The sequence below is a fragment of the Triticum aestivum genome, chromosome 3D (assembly GCF_018294505.1).
Source record: "Triticum aestivum cultivar Chinese Spring chromosome 3D, IWGSC CS RefSeq v2.1, whole genome shotgun sequence".
NCBI classification, from domain to species: Eukaryota; Viridiplantae; Streptophyta; class Magnoliopsida; order Poales; family Poaceae; genus Triticum; species Triticum aestivum.
In genome coordinates, this window is record NC_057802.1 from 607,894,009 (window position 1) to 607,909,734 (window position 15,726).

The following is a 15,726-nucleotide window of genomic DNA, read 5'->3' on the forward strand; positions in this document are numbered from 1 at the left end:
GGTCTGAACCACATGTTTTTTCTTTCTTTTGTTCTGACTTAGTTATGTAAACATTCATTCCAACCTGAAGCCAATGTAAGCCAATCTGATGAATGCTTTGATTTCCAAAAGTAGACTGGTTCTGGCATGAGCTACTCCGATCTCATTATCATGCCGCATCACATGCAGAATGTAAGATACGAAGGTACAACTTGATATCTGTGATTCTCATCTTGTTGATACAACATGAAGGTGCCTTCCTAAATGTGATCGCTTCTTATGGACACAGAACACGGGGACCAAACAACACGAGCTGAACTGACGCTGTTGAGGAATGGCAGCATCGCACAAATATATAACCACCAGATAGTCCTAGCTGGTACATCCGCTTAAACAAAGCCAAAATAATTCTACCCACAGCAAATTAGATTGGCAAAGTGGTGAGGGAGCATATTTATCATGTAACGATGATCTTGGCCCTGGGAGACACCCTCGGCAGCGCTAATAGCTTAGTAAGAACCATGCTGCGGTCCATTTCGCCCTTCCACTCTATTCTCACTTCTTCCAAAGCAGGTGCCCAGCTCAATAGCTTTGCCACGAAATGGACTTCGTGGTCCAAACCCCGAAAATCGTTCACACTGACCGTTATGAGATGGTTCATTTGCATTTGCAGGGTAAGCTCTTGAATGCTCGCCTGATCCTGATCATATGTGCTCCCAGGGTAACTCTGCATATATTTTTCTCACAACTGAGTAGGTGCCATAAACTCAATAAACATGGATTGAATGATCGAGGGAGGGAGAGTATTTACTGCAGGCATACGTACCCACATGAGAAGCTTCTTCAAGTTAGGGGCATTCTGAAACAATGAACACACGGTCAAGACTTGCCTCTGGTCCCAAAAGCATATCGTAAGATAAATATCCTCCAGGCGAGTGAACACGATAGGGAGTTTCGTAAGTATGCACGCCTTTGATAGATACTGCACCAAGAAAAAAAATGGCAACACAGATTAGACAGAAGGCAGAAGAAGGCCATAGAATTGCTGGAGCTAATATAATAGCCCACCTTCATGAAACTGCTAGAAATTCCAAGTGTTTTGATCTCACTTAGGCTTCCCAATGACTTCTTGACATGGCTTTCCTTGTCATGCGCAATTGGAATAGATTGATATGCTTTAGATTTGTGATAATGGAAGAGAATGGCTGCCTTCAGATTAGGGGCATCCAAATCAATGTCTTCAAAGTCCCCAACAACATTAAGATATTCTAGTTCAGGAGCCTGAATGTTTAGACGGTTGATGCCCTCAAAATAATTTAGTATCAAATTGGTCAGTACAGGGCAGAATGAGATCAGATTTTGGATATCCATGTTTGTGGAGGAGAAAAATTTGAGGCTTAGGTCAGTTAGGCTCTTGAAACCTTGGAATACCCGGGGCAAGCTGATGGTGCAATTTTCTAGGTGCAGAGACTTCAGATGGCTGATAGAAAAGATGCACGAGGGTATCCTATACCTTGGCCTTGACTTCAACTCAATTATAATTGATCTTGGTGATCTGCTTGACAGCATAAGCATCCACCTAGCGAACTCATCATGATAGCTTTCACTACCCGAAATATCGAACTGTTCTATAGTTCCCTTGTGGAGTGATAGCACCATATCAACCAACGTAACGAATTTAGTTCATGTAAATTTCCCATCGCGAAGAGATATTTTTGGCATATCAGTCCATGCATCCCTCCATGTACTTGATAAGGTGCAAGTCCTAACCGCTTCTACGATATTCAAACGGGAGAGGATGTTGCCCTTTATCTCTGGAGGTAGACTGCTCAGTCTGTCTGGAACAGATGTAGCTTCCACCGTTGCCATTTTGCAGGTACTCATTGCTTCAGAATCCAGATTAAACTGTCCTAGCATTTCCAAAAGACGGGGAGCCTAAATTAGCGTGAATTCTACCACATGTCACTACAAATTTGATACATGCAGAAAATTAAATGGTGCACTGCGTAAGTTGCTTCTTCGCGGCAAAACAAAAAATTAACAACAGCCAAAAGATGGGAGTTTCAGGAAACAAGTCTAGGCGGCATGTTTCTATTAACAGAACAGAACTCAACTACTGTTGTTGGTAAGCTTAAAAGCTTGATGATTCCAGCATTAACTATAAGCATGCCCAACATGTGGTAGCTGAAAGTCATGGTTACCCATCACGACAGCCCTAGTCGGAACGATTATGTGTGACAATGCTAGGTACAAGGCTAGGTTCCAAATCTTTCTTACCAGATCAGTATGCTGGTTAGGAAAAGATTAATTCTGCGAGATTAGCACTGCAGAGGTTAGAGAATATAAAAGCAATGTAAAGAACAGAGTACTACACTGAAGAACAGAGTACTAAACAAGCATGTGAAGAGCATTAAGACTAACTAGAGCCCAGTCTAATCTCCTTGGCACACACAATTTTGCTAGTCATTAATTAGTCCTTACGGAGCAATCTGATAACTGACAGAACCATACAAGCCCCGAAACTGTTCAGCTACACATACAACTGTTCAGCTACATATACAACTTGAAACTGTTCAACATATAGAAGTACTGGCTTTTCAATAATTCTCATGAATTCGCTGCAAACAGGCCTCAAATTTCAACTGCATCGAAACAGGAAGCCAAATTAACTCACGGGGTGTTGCTGTAGGGGTGTGCGGAAGAACGGGAGAAGGCGACGCTGCTCGCCTGCTACGGCCTGCCGCTAAACAGGAGCGCAGAGGCCAGAGGACGCCGCCACGACGCCGCGCCGCCGGCCCCTGCTGCCGTGCCATCTCTAGGGTTCGATTTCCAGTTGGGTTGCGGTTGCTCTGGGAGATTTCAGAGATGGGCTATATCGGGGTGGGGCTAGCACTAGTACTTATCTTGGGCTGAATTCTTACATAGTCTGCCATTCATGATACATACATTTTTTTTCTCATACCTAAAAAACATTTTTTTTCTTAAAAGAAATACACATGATTTTTTTTGGCAAAAATAATGCGTACTCAACTGACAATGGGCGATTTGGGACATAACAGTTCAGAGCTCCATGGGAGGGAAGGCGATTGACGGCGTGAGTTTCGGTGGAGAGACACAATGAGAGGGGAGTGGGTAAACTGGGGGAGAAACGCCTTTATCGTGCAATCAAGGCATACAAGGTGATTGGGTTGGATGGATGTGGCAAGTGACATATTGTTCCTACATATTCCAGTTTGTGCATAAAACTTTGTAACAACCGATTTATCTAAGCAAGCTCAATAATGGAATGTAATATTCACGGCTCAAAAAGGGGGTACTCGTGAGGTTAGGGGTATCTTCGCCTTTCGATCTTGATTTGTGGCTTGAAAGTGACACTAGGTTTTCCATGCTCGTCTCCCACAGTCCCGCAGCACTAGGTTTTTGAACTCCAGTACTTGTTCTTTTCCCCGAGCAACTGGCAAGAGCTCTGCCTTTTCGTTTAGAAGAAGAGAATTGACCAATTAATAAGATAATCCGGCCGAAAACCGATACAAATGAGCGACACAGACAAGTCAGCTCCAAGGTTGCACCCCATTCAGGCCAATGACACTGCCACCTAAGTGACCAGAGACGACACCCTATCCCACGACCCGGAGTTGCCACTCTGGCTTACAGACCATAACAATGCACCACACTGGCCCCTAGGCCGCGTACCTGACTAGCCAATGACTCTGCCACCCAAGAGGGTAGAGCAGTCACCCTACAACGCATAGGCGATCTCCGGAGCCGCTGCTCCGAATTTCACACCGGCCCTAAGGCCGCACACCAGACGAGCCGACAACGTTGCTACCAAAGTGGCCAGAGTAGACACCCAACAATGCAGAAGCAATCTTCCGAGGCCACGCATCCGCCTAGGTAAAGACAACACTCTAGGAGAAAACGAGCCACCGATGGGTGACAGAAGGCTAGACCTCCAAGATGACGCCCCTAGGGAAAGCGGCGGGTATGCCACTGACGTCCACTCCGGCCAAAGCCAAAACTTGGGTTTTCACCCGGAGAGCACCAGATCAAAGTGACAAGGGAGGTGAGGGACTCCATGACAACACCTCCAGGAAGGGTAACAACGTCCGAGGATGTTGTCGACGCTGGCTGGAGTGGGATGTGGTGGGAAGGCTCCACAAGGGGCACGTGTCGAGACGAGGGGTGGTTTACATGAGGAAGAGATCAGCCGGTTGATTTAAAGAGTTTTTTATAATTAAACAACACAAGTTATGGTAAAGAGAAAATGGTATGTCTCGTGTAGTGACTCTTCCTAGGGTTTGTTTGTTTGAATGTATGGAGTTTTTTTAAACACGGTTTTGAAAAGCCACCGTATTTAGATATACCAAGAAATGTTTTGACACTGTTAGTAATAAATAGGGAAACGTTTCTGGCCGGACGACCGGCTAACGTTTTTCGGCCGGTCCCGCACCGCTCACCACTCGCACACACTACGCCGATGCCTTCTTTTTTTATTCCCTGCACGAACCGCCTGCTCCCCTCCTTATCTTCTTCCGCGCGAGCACAACCACTAGTTATCCCATCATTTCCTCGTCTTTCCTCATGCGCCGGTTCATTTTTTTCCCCAAGCTTGCCCGATCTCGCCATGGCTACCAATATTTTTGCTGCTGCACAAGAAAGCACCCACCAGAGGGGCGCCGCCGTTAGGGGCTGTCGGTGCTCGCACCAATCGAGGGTTGCCGCTGCGATGTCGTCCCGTCGTTGTTGCAGAGCCAAGAACGACGGCGCGGTTCCCCGGGGCAGCCATTGTTGCCAGCCAAGCACAAGAGTTGCGTCAACCATGGAGGGAATGTTGGATGTGTGTTGCAACCGGCCGACGTAGGAGTTGGGACTAGTGAGGCGAGAAGTTGCAAGCACTTTCAACCGGTGTTAGAACCAGACGGCCCGTCATACGGCGCGAGATCATTTTTGCTCGAACCGGCGACATTTTTTGCTGGAACCGGTAAGATTTTTTGCTGGCGTCGTCGAGATATTTTGGTGTGATCGGCGGAGATGACACATTTTTGCTGGAACCATATTAATTTTTGGTGGAACCAGCGAATGATTTTGCTACGGTGGTGACTTCTGAAGTTTTTTGTTGCTTGAGATTTTTTGCTACGACTGGGCGGCGCCGACGCATTTTTGCTGGAACCGTATTAATTTTTGCTGGAACCAGCAAATGATTGTGGCTGCGACTTCTGGAGTTTTTTGTTGCTTGAGATTTTTTGCTACGACTGGACGGCGGCGACGCATTTTTGCTGGAACCGTATTAATTTTTTGCTGGAACCAGTAATATTTTTTGCTTCAAGGGATTTACTAAGATTGCTAGTTGTTCATGTCCTTTTGCTGGAAACTACTATTTTTTTTGCTGGAACCCGTTTTTGGGTTTGCTGCAACTGACCACTGGAGTTGTTTTTTGGTTGAGATGTGTTTTTTCGCTCGAATCTGGTGGTGCAGGTCGACGGCGGCGGTGATCTAGAGGCGGCGGCACCGTGCTATGGTGGGCAGCGCGAGTTGCAGGAACGAAAGTTTGACAGAGCTGCATCCAGCAGGTGGTGGTGCTGGAACGACAAGATGAGGAAGGCGTGTGACGACGGCGAATTGGAGCTGCGGAGAGATACGGCGAGCGGCGAAGATCCGGCGGGTCAGGTCGCTCATCCATGGCGCTCATGCCTGCTGTGTGTGCTCACTTGATTTGCAGGGAGGAAAGAAAGAAACGATGTGATAGGGACGAAAAGTGTCTTGAATCTGACGGTCAAAGGGACTTTAATCCGACGTACAGGGTGTGACCGGCCGAATTTGGGCCGGCGCACCGGCGCCTATTAGTCGCCTAATAAATAGCATACAAGCCCGTACCCACACAATTGCACAGGCAATAACTTGAATCATTTTAACGTTCTATATTATGAAGACTCTTTTTGAATAAATATTTTGAAGACTTTAACAACATCAGATAACGGCTTTTCAATGTAAGTTCAGTCCTTTCAAATTTAACCAGGTCAGGTATGACACCAGTAAATGGCCAATTAATTTCGGGTACAAAGAAATAGGAGCACATGCCATTAATCCAGTTGCACAATAACTGGCTCGTGTTCACTTCAATACGACAAAACCACAGTACAAAATATTAAAGCAACATATTAAAAGCGACAACAATATAGAAATATTTCCCTTATGAAAAAAATGGAGATGTAGGAGCATTAAACATTCATTCGAACCTGAAACAAATATAAACGAATCTGGTAAACGCTATGATTTCTGAAAGTAGACGGATTCAGGTGAACCTGAAACAAATATCAACAAGAAGTGATGTATGAGCTACTTCGATTCACTTCTTGTTGATACACTTCTTAAATGTGATCACTTCTCATGGACACATATATTTGCTACAACCAGGAATGTAACATAGAGCGAACACAGGCACAAAACAAGACGAGCTGAACTCGCACATTTGAGGAACGACAGCAGTGGTTTGTAGCGTTTCATATGGAAAACACTTGCTGATAGCACATCAAGTACTCCGACCGAACAAAACACACTACCACTACCTGATGATTTGAGTCCAATGCACACACATATATAACCACCAGGTCTAGCTGGTACATCCGCATAAACAAAGCCAAAATAATTCTACCCGCAGCAAATTAGATCGGCAATGTGATGAGGGATCATACTTATCATGTAACAATGATCTTGGCCCTGGGAGACACCCTCGGCAGAGCTAATAGCTTGGTAAGAACAATGCTGCGGGCCATTTCACCCTCCCACTCTATTTTCAATTCTTCCAAAGCAGGTGCACAGCTCAATAGCTTTCCCACGAACTCGACTTCGTAGTCCAAACCCTGGAAACATTTCACACAGGCCGTTATGAGATGGTCCATTTGCATTTGCAGGGTAAGCTCTTGAATGCTGGCCTGATCCTGATCCCATGTGCTCGAAGAGTCACTCTGCATTTTTTTTTTGCACAACTCATTAGGTGCCATAAATAACGGAATGAACAAGGATCGGGTGATTGAGGGAGGGAGAGGATTTACTGGAGGCATACGTACCCACATGAGAAGCTTCTTCAAGTTAGGGGCATTCTGTAACAATGAACACGCGGTCAAGACTTGTCTCTGATCCTCAAAATTTATCATAAAACCAATATCTTCCAGGCGAGTAAACACGGCAGGGAGCTTCGTAAGTATGCACCCCTTTGATAAATACCGCAACAAGAAAACAAAAGAAAATGACAAAACAGATTAGTCAGAAGGCAGAAGAAGGCTATAGTAATGTTGGAGCTAATAATAGCTCACCTTCATGAAAGTGCCAATAATTCCAAGTTTTTTAATGCCACTTAGGCTTTCCAATGACGTGACATTGCTTTCCTTGTTATGCGCAACTGGAACAGATTGATACGATTTAGCTTTCTGATCAAGACAGAGAATGGCCTCGTCCAGATTAGGGGCATCCAAATTAATGTCTTCAATGTCCCCAACAACACAAAGATATTCCAGTTTAGGGGCTTGAATGTTTAGACAGTTGATGCCCTCAAAAGAAGTTAATCTCAAATCAGTCAGTTCAGGGCAAAAGGAGATCAAATTTTGGATATCCCTGTCCGTGGAGGAGAAAATGCTCAGGCTGAGGTAAGTTAGTCTCTTGAAACCTTGGAATACCCGGGGCAAGCTGATAATGCAGTTTTTCAGTCGCAGAGACTTCAGATCGACGATAGAAAAGAGGCATGAGGGAATCCTATACCTTGGCCCTGAGTTCAACTTGATTATAACTGATCTTGGTGATCTCCTTGACAGCAGAGCATCCACCTAGCGAATTCATCATGGTAACTTCTTTTACCTGATATATCAAATTCTTCTATGGTTCCCTTGTAGAGTGCTAGCACCATATCGACCAACATAACGAACTTGGTTCGTGCGAAATCTCCATCGCGCAGAGATATTGCTGGCATATTAGCCCATGCATCCCTCCAAGTACTTGATAAGATGCTAGTCCTAACCGCTTCTTCGACCTTCAAACGGGAGAGGATGTCGCCCTTTATCTCTGGAGGTAGACTGCTCAGTCTGTCTGAACCCACAAAAGATGTAGCTTCCGCCCTGGCCTTTTTACACGTACTCATTGCTTCAGACTGTCCTAGTATTTCCAGAAGACAGGAAGCCTAAATTAGCGTGTGGTCTATCACATATCACTAAAAATACAATAAATGCAGAAATTAAGTGGTACATTAAGAAAGTTGTTTGTTCATAGAAAAACAAAAGATAACTAAGCAACAACAAAGGGATGGCAGTTTAGCAACAAGTCCGGTATGTTTCTATGAACAGAACTGAACTCGACCACTTCGTTGGTAAGGTGAAAAGCTTGATTATTGTTTGTGAACCTGAAGAGAAACCATGTGCCATGCTGCAAGTTGGAAATGGGTTTCTTTTGTTGAATACATGTGCCATCATTTGAAAAAGAGGTGAATAAAATATGAATGAGAAAACTTGTCCTGCAAAATATTGATTGTAAAAACGATATAGGGTATATAATTGAGATGCTGTCAACGTGGGGCAAATGATGAAATGCAACTCTACTTCAGGACAGAGTCAATTTACCCCTGGACAGGCCCTCCTTTCTAACCTAGATGTGGGCTTGCACTCAAATAATTCAGGAGCCACAACGTGTTTAATTCAAACATTAACAATAAAAATGATCGACATGTACTAACTTAAAACATGTAGTAAGTTTTAGAGTAGATTCCAGCTGACAATTAACTAATCTTTGTTAGCAAATCAAATATGCTATAACTCTGTGAAATTAGCACTGCAGATCTAGAGAATATCAAAAGGCAATCTAAATTAGCACTGGATTCAGTTAAGCAACTGGATCTAAACAAGCATGTGAACAACTGGGCTAATAACTTCTCGACAACCCACATAACTTAGCCATACAGGTAGGCCTCATAAATTAGCACTGCAGATCTTTCATCAATTGATGAATCCACCGCCAACAGGTCTCAAATTTCAAATACAAGGGAACAGGGTGCAAAACGAACTTACAGAGTGGCTCAGTTGCTGCAGGAGCGCCGGAGAAAAGGGAGCAAAACGAACAGGGAAGGCGACGCCGTGCGCGCGGGCCAGAGGGGCGAGGAACGGAGGCACGACCCACGCCGGACGCCTACGGCGCCTCGCCGCCGGCCGTGCCGTGTCTAGGGTTGCGCCAGCGGAGGAAACGCCGAAATGGTCTGCGACCCTCTGCGCTGCGGCGCTGGGATTTCAGAACTGGGCCAGGTGGGCTTCAGGAGAGGCTGGGCCACTGGGCCATATCTGGCAATCAGGGCGGTCCAGGCGACTGGTTGCTGCTGCATTTGAAATTTTGAGATCGCCACAGAGAAACAAAACGTGAAGTTTTGAGATTTTTTTTCCGGGGACTCCCGCCGTCGATTCTGTTGTCTGGAAGGATGTTTTTTTTCCTCGAGAAAATGCAAGAGAGCTTGTGTTTCATTGCATTGAAAAGAGAGAGAGAGAGTTGTTACAATCCTCCTATAAGGCGGTTACAGGTTCCGAATTGACGAAATCAATGAACGTCCCATGTTTGTGGGGTCATGGCTCTAAGCCCTAGAGCACCCGCACTTGCCCAAAGGGCTGCCTCCTCCTTGATCTTCGTTAGCAGGGTGTTCACCGATGGTCGTCCTCCATTGAAAACGCAATCGTTGCGATGTTTCCAAATCATCCATGGGACGAGGAGGGTCATGGTGCCAAGGCCCTTGCGCATGGGCGTTGGGACGGATTGCCTTGCGGATTGCCACCAGTCGTGTAGTGAGGGCCCGTTGTCTGGCGGGGCATTTCATGCCAGATCTGTCGGGCGAAGGGGCAAGCGAGGATGAGGTGGTTGTCTGGAAGGATGTCGCCCCAACCTTCAAACGTTTCAAGCTGCCACCACCAACGAGACTATTTTCCAATTTTGAAACACAAAGGAGAAATTTTCCCTATTTTTTCGTGTTGTAAGGTTGCTTATTGCCCATGGCTCTTGCCGCGTTTGGTGTAGGGATGGTTAGTGAAGCGCGTCATACGACCGACGATCAGGCCATGTTCGGTCTATGCACAAAAATTTGCGGCAAGCCATTCATCTAAGCAACCCCGATAATGGAATATAATATCCGCGGCTAAAAAATAGGGTACCGTAGGATCAGGGGTACAAAAGTCTTTCAGTTTGATCGCGGTTTGAAGGCGACACTTGATTTTCCACGGCCGTCTCCAACTACACTGTGTTTTTGAACTCTAATGGCGCGCTTGTTTACTCCCCTGGTTCCCTTGATCTTCCTCTTCTATATCGCCTTTCGTCCATGGCTGCCTATAAGCTAGAGTCATTGCATTCGCTTTTGGCTTCGGTTACCCTTAATTCGCAAGACCAACGTTCGAGTTTCACGACTTCATCATTGACATAAGCTATAATGAGGAGACCATCACAACGTTTTTTCTTCTTCTTTTGACCTATTTTCTCAATGCATCATCACAAATTCAAACAAGGCTATTTTTCGTTTATCAATTCTCACACATTGGGCATATGTGAACTCATACATGAACTAGATTGGTAACCACGGTTAGAGATAACAGGCCTTAGTAGTTGACATAACATTATTCCATGATGATCCTCGGCATCACATTATATATTTGGGGAACAAGGTGATCATCATCTCACTGCAAATCTGCAATCGGGTACTATGTTGAATTACATGAAACTTGTGCATGGTGAAGCAGAAACTACTGCAATACCCTTCACGCGGTCTTGGTTTCATCTGCAACGTGGGCATATTCAAGGTACATGTTAGCATGACCATGTTGGTGCCCATGAGGGATGGTGGTCTAGACCACTAGTACATAATCAGGCTTTGGAGGAAGTTTTTTTTACATGGGTCGGCGGTGGTTCTTTGTTTTGCCTCAAAGACTGTGTCGCTACAATTTTTGCTACCTCCTCCAATGCTTCACAGGCGGTTCTTTCGAACCAACCTGTCACAATGCTTTTGTGGACAGAGGCGGTCTCCCCATACAATCGCATCCATTTTATTTTTTAGGGCTGAGAATCATTTATGTTTTGTTACCAAACCTCCAAATGAAATTGACAAAAACATACAAACACGATATACATTCATACACTAGTATAGGTTCGTGCTATTAAGCCCCCACCTTCTGACATTACGTTAGTACAGGTTCTCCGCTGCCAATAGACACTGGTAGAAAAAAGCCCTTTAGTCCCGGTTCGCAACAGCCTTTAGTCCCGGCTGTGCAACCAGGACTAAATATGCGCGACTAAATACCCCCCCTTTAGTCGCGCCTCTTACGAACCGCGAGTAAAGGCTTTAGTCCCGGTTCTTGTGGCTGACCAGGACTAAAGGCCCATCCACGTGGGCGCCAGGGGTCCGTCGGGGAGGAGGACCTTTAGTCCCGGTTCTCGTGGCTAACTGGGACTAAAGGCCTCCTCCGCAGGTTTAGGGTTTTAGCCCCCCTAAACCTGGTTTTTTTTTAATTTGTAGTGTTTTATTTCTTTTATATTTTATTTTGTGTTTTATTTTAATTTTGATGAAGTTTCAGTACACATATTCTACGCTACTATATACATGCATATGAAATTTCAAACAAGAAGAATTCAAGAGGAATATATAATATATATTCAATCTCGGGTGACCATATACAACTTCGAACAAGTTTCCATACACAATTAGGATGGATGACCATATACAACTTCGAACAAGTTTCAATCTCGGGTATGCATATAAATTTCTTCGTCCTCGGTATAGTGTTCTCCTTTAGGATTGATGACTTCCCTCATGAAAAATCCTGCTAATTCTTCTTGAATTGGTCGGAAGCGAGCTTCTGGACTAAGCCTCCTCCGCAAGTTATCCGTCGCGTTCCGCACGCTATCCGATGCCTTCCGCTCAGAGGTGTGTCTCCGGATGTTCTCACAAACATAGTATCCACATAGATTGGTCCCCGGTGGCTGCTTATCCACATTAACTAACCTTCTGAAATCTAGCTCATGTTTGAATTCACCGACAATTTCTTCTGAGAACCGTCTCCAAACCCTACAGGGCAAAGAAAATCAAATGAACAAGGGAGTTATTAGTTACTTGATATTAGGAAATGAACGAAAGAGACCGATCGATATAGAGCTCAAATGATTGAAAATAATTACTTTTGCAGCATTTTTCTCATGTCGGCCCAACGCTTTGGATCCGAATCCATAGAGTCCATGATTAGAACTCTGGAGGTGTGAAGTTCAATATTTAGCAGAATCCAGTGAAACCTGCGGACACGTTACATGCACAGTCATGCATAACTCATCGATTAGACATACCATGCATGGAGTAAACAAAAGAGAATGGGCACAAGAGAGAAACACTCACCCAAAATGGTAAGGAAATAGAATATGACTTTTGAGTTGATGCTTTCTAAGAAACTTGTACAAGTCTTTCTCCACGTCTTCGGGGTGATGTTGTAACACATGTCCATTAACGATATGTGGGTCAATGAACCCAACATCATGGATGTTTCTTATTTTGCATTCCCAAATCTTCAATCTGCATAATAGCGTACGCAACAATATAGTTAGGACAATATATATATATATATAGTGCAGGCAATGAAGAACGAGATGAGGTAGAAATAAATCACTTACAGAACGTAGCAACTCAGCATAGATTTGTCGAGGTCGCGCAGATTGAACAGCTGGAACAATTCACTCATATGAACTTGTACAGAGTACCGTTTGGTGTGATGCTCATCTGTAACATCCGCATAAACATATTCTTTGTCGGCCCATGTTATGAATTGCTTGTACCAACGTAGCAGATTTCGCATTTGTGGTGGTAGACTCTTTTCCCGCGCAGGCTCGACGAGAGGCCCATTCCGCACATATTGTAATGCTATCTCACATACTGGCGCATCCTCAAGGCCTAAGAAGGCACGAAGAGTCAAACCCATCTCGGACGCTTGTTTCATGGCACTCGCTACAGTCAATCCAAGTGCTGCCGCAGCTGCTATGATCTCGGGGTCCTCTTCCGGACCGACTTTCACTATGAGCGGGGGGATCGATTGTTTCTTCTGCATCCCGAGCTGGTCAACTTGTTTCCCGCTTTTTTTACTTTCTTCTTTCTCCTCCTTCAATATTTTTGCTTGCCTACGAAGTTCATGTCCATAGTCGTCAGGCATATTCAGCTCGGCTTGGGACGGTGTCGTCAAAAAATCCTTAGCCCACTTCTTTTGCTTCTCAGTGAATACTTGCTTGGGCTCAGGCTCTTTTATCGCCTTCATATCCGCCTTCCATTTCTCATAATCAGCAGACGCGGCCAATTTGGTTTCAGCTTCACTAAGTTCCCAAGGCCTTGGGAGGAGAGGCTTCAGTGATGGCTCCGGTACCCTTGTGGTCTTAGGTACATAAGGGTCCGGGTTAATAGTCCAGGAGCGGGTTTCCTTGCTGTCCGCCTGCTTCTGCTTCTTCGCCGGAGGTGGATTGGGGGGCGTCGTACCCGCCGGAGGAGGATTGGGGGGCGTCGTACCCGCCGGAGGTTGTGGATCGGGGGACGGCGTCGAATGGCGTGAAGGAGGTGTAGGTGAACCACCACGACCACCACCACCGCCACCACCACCACCATCGGAGGGGGTGGACTTGCTAGCCTTGGCGCCTCGCCTGGAAACACTATGTACTTCTTTTTCCATAGAATGATCTGGCGCTTGACATCTCCAAGTCTTCTCTCCCCTTCGGGTGTAGGTTTGTCAATCTCCAGGTCCTCAAACCCTTGGACTATGTCTTCCACCGTGACACGAGCATAGCCATATGCAATGGGGTTGTTGTGGTGGAGTGCTCCAGGTGTACAGGGTAAAGCACTGCCGCTAGCTACCTTCGTGGAAACGTTCCCCACGGGATAATGCAGATTACATTCTTTCATCTCCTTTACATCATCCACGGGGTAGTGAGGCTCTGGTGCACGAATCTCGATCATCGGTGCACTAGCACCAGGCGGGGCATCCGTGGAAGCCACGCTGCTTCTCCGCTGCTGGCTTCCACGATCCGCTTCATGATCTTCATGCGGCCCTGCAGCCGATTTTTCTTTTACTAGTTCATGCACGGTCTGCTTCAACTCATGGAGTTCCGATGCAAACTTCGTCATAAGATCTGCATCCCGGTCCGTCTTTCTCTTACGGCTTCTGTAACAGTACGGGTCATTGTCCTGGGAAAACCCTACTTTCCACGGAACTTTGCCTTTGCCTCGTACACGTCCTCCGTGTTCATCATTCCCGAGGGCTGTTGTCAGTGCGTCTTTCTCTCTGTTGAACTTGATCAAGCCCTCTTGAGCTTGGGTCATTGCGTCAATAAGGGCTTGGGTGGGAGCAAACTGTCTCTGCCGGTGAACACACACCCCTGTCTCCTGGTCTAGCGATCCCCCATGCCCGTACCACCAGCTTTTGGCCCTTGGTTCCCATCCCTCTGTACCTAGAGGGATTCCTCGCACCCTCAGGTCCTCCTCCATCTTCTGCCACCTAGGCTCCGAAAGGCGGTATCCTCCTGGCCCCATAATATGATGGAACTTTTTCTTACTCGCATTATCCTTATTTTTTTCGATATTTCCTTGAAATGCTCCGATTGCTTTTGCCTCACAAATTCTGGCCAATCATCTTTCAGTTTCTCATGTTGTCCATTGAAATCCGGAGTCTTGCCCTTGTTGACATAGTCACGGGTTAAATTTTTCTTGAAGTTCCGGAATGCTTCGCCCATCTTCTGAAGAGCGAACTCTTTAACTAGCCTCCTCCTCTGACGTCCACCCGGAACCTCGTTACCGAATTCATCGACTTTGTTGTATTCCGGAGGTAGAATGAAATGTTCCATAAGCTTTCTCCAGCAATCCTTTTTCGTTCTCTTGTCGACAAAACTGAAACCAAGACGTGCCTTCTTTGGCTCCTTCCATTCCTGGACGATGATCGGGACGTTGTCTCTAACAACGACTCCGCATTGGTTGATAAACTTTGAGGTGTGCTGTAGGGGCTTGCCGGTTTCACTGACAAACTCAATGGCATATGTTTCTCCTGTTTTCATCGCCTTGGATTTGCCACGCTTTGTCGTACTAGATCCGAAGGGCTAAAAAAAGAAAGAGAGTCGCGCGCGTTAATACATATGTATTCACATTTCAGTAAGTTTGTATCACGAGAGGCTCAATGTATATATATACCTCGCCGGAGGTGGTTGCTACTTGCAATTCGAGATCGTCGTTTGTTGACGGTTGACCTCCGTCGACAATGTCCGTTCCTTCACCTTCTTGATCATCGACAATCTCTGTTCCACCGTCAAGGTTCAGAAAAGAAGAGACTACATCCTCTTCTTGCTCATATTCTGAGCCCAGCACATAAGGAATCTCGTTGTTGATGATGCCCATTAAATAACGTTCAGCCTCCGGATCCCTAAGCGGCTCGGCTCTATCGTCCGCCATATGTCACTCCTGCATGTAGTAAAAATTCTTTAAGTATAAAGGAATTAAAAAATAAGATTAAGGGGACATAGAGGAGGAGGAATTAAAAAATAAGATTATTGAGCACTGCCAAGTATTTTGTTTTTCCTTTTCTTTTTCCTTTTCTTCTTCCTTTTCTTCTTCCTTTTCTTATTTTGTTTTTCCTTTTCTTCTGTTTTGGTTTCTTTTGCATTGGTTTCTTTTGTTTTGTTTTCTTTGTTTTTCTTCTTCCTTTTTCTTTCTTCTTTCTTTCTTCT

At 45.5% G+C, this 15,726-nt stretch overlaps 2 protein-coding genes across 2 annotated transcripts; both read right to left on the reverse strand.

Moving 5' to 3' along the window:
• Positions 1–127: 127 nt before the first annotated feature.
• LOC123075874 (F-box/FBD/LRR-repeat protein At1g13570) lies at positions 128–2,851 on the reverse strand. Its single transcript, XM_044498375.1, has 4 exons — positions 2,654–2,851; positions 1,048–1,889; positions 806–961; positions 128–706 (listed from the first exon to the last, which is right to left on the reverse strand). The coding sequence occupies exons 2-4, from the start codon at positions 1,636–1,638 to the stop codon at positions 437–439; spliced, it is 1,017 nt and encodes a 338-aa protein (XP_044354310.1). The 5' UTR covers positions 1,639–1,889; positions 2,654–2,851; the 3' UTR covers positions 128–436.
• Positions 2,852–6,227: 3,376 nt separating this feature from the next.
• LOC123076670 (F-box/FBD/LRR-repeat protein At1g13570) lies at positions 6,228–8,110 on the reverse strand. The gene is made up of 4 exons (XM_044498798.1): positions 7,991–8,110; positions 7,293–7,799; positions 7,047–7,190; positions 6,228–6,944 (listed from the first exon to the last, which is right to left on the reverse strand). The coding sequence occupies exons 1-4, from the start codon at positions 8,108–8,110 to the stop codon at positions 6,675–6,677; spliced, it is 1,041 nt and encodes a 346-aa protein (XP_044354733.1). The 3' UTR covers positions 6,228–6,674.
• Positions 8,111–15,726: the final 7,616 nt, after the last annotated feature.

Excerpts from the sequence above, each read along its gene's own strand:
- LOC123075874 (XM_044498375.1), bottom strand. The coding sequence starts at position 1,638 with ATGGTGCTATCACTCCACAAGGGAACTATAGAACAGTTCGATATTTCG. Across the intron at positions 962-1,047 it reads TTTCTAGCAGTTTCATGAAG|TATCTATCAAAGGCGTGCAT; the intron begins GTGGGCTATTAT and ends TTCTTGGTGCAG. Across the intron at positions 707-805 it reads TGAAGAAGCTTCTCATGTGG|AGTTACCCTGGGAGCACATA; the intron begins GTACGTATGCCT and ends AAATATATGCAG.
- LOC123076670 (XM_044498798.1), bottom strand. The coding sequence starts at position 8,110 with ATGAGTACGTGTAAAAAGGCCAGGGCGGAAGCTACATCTTTTGTGGGT. Across the intron at positions 7,191-7,292 it reads TTATTGGCACTTTCATGAAG|GGGTGCATACTTACGAAGCT; the intron begins GTGAGCTATTAT and ends TATTTATCAAAG. Across the intron at positions 6,945-7,046 it reads TGAAGAAGCTTCTCATGTGG|AGTGACTCTTCGAGCACATG; the intron begins GTACGTATGCCT and ends AAAAAAATGCAG.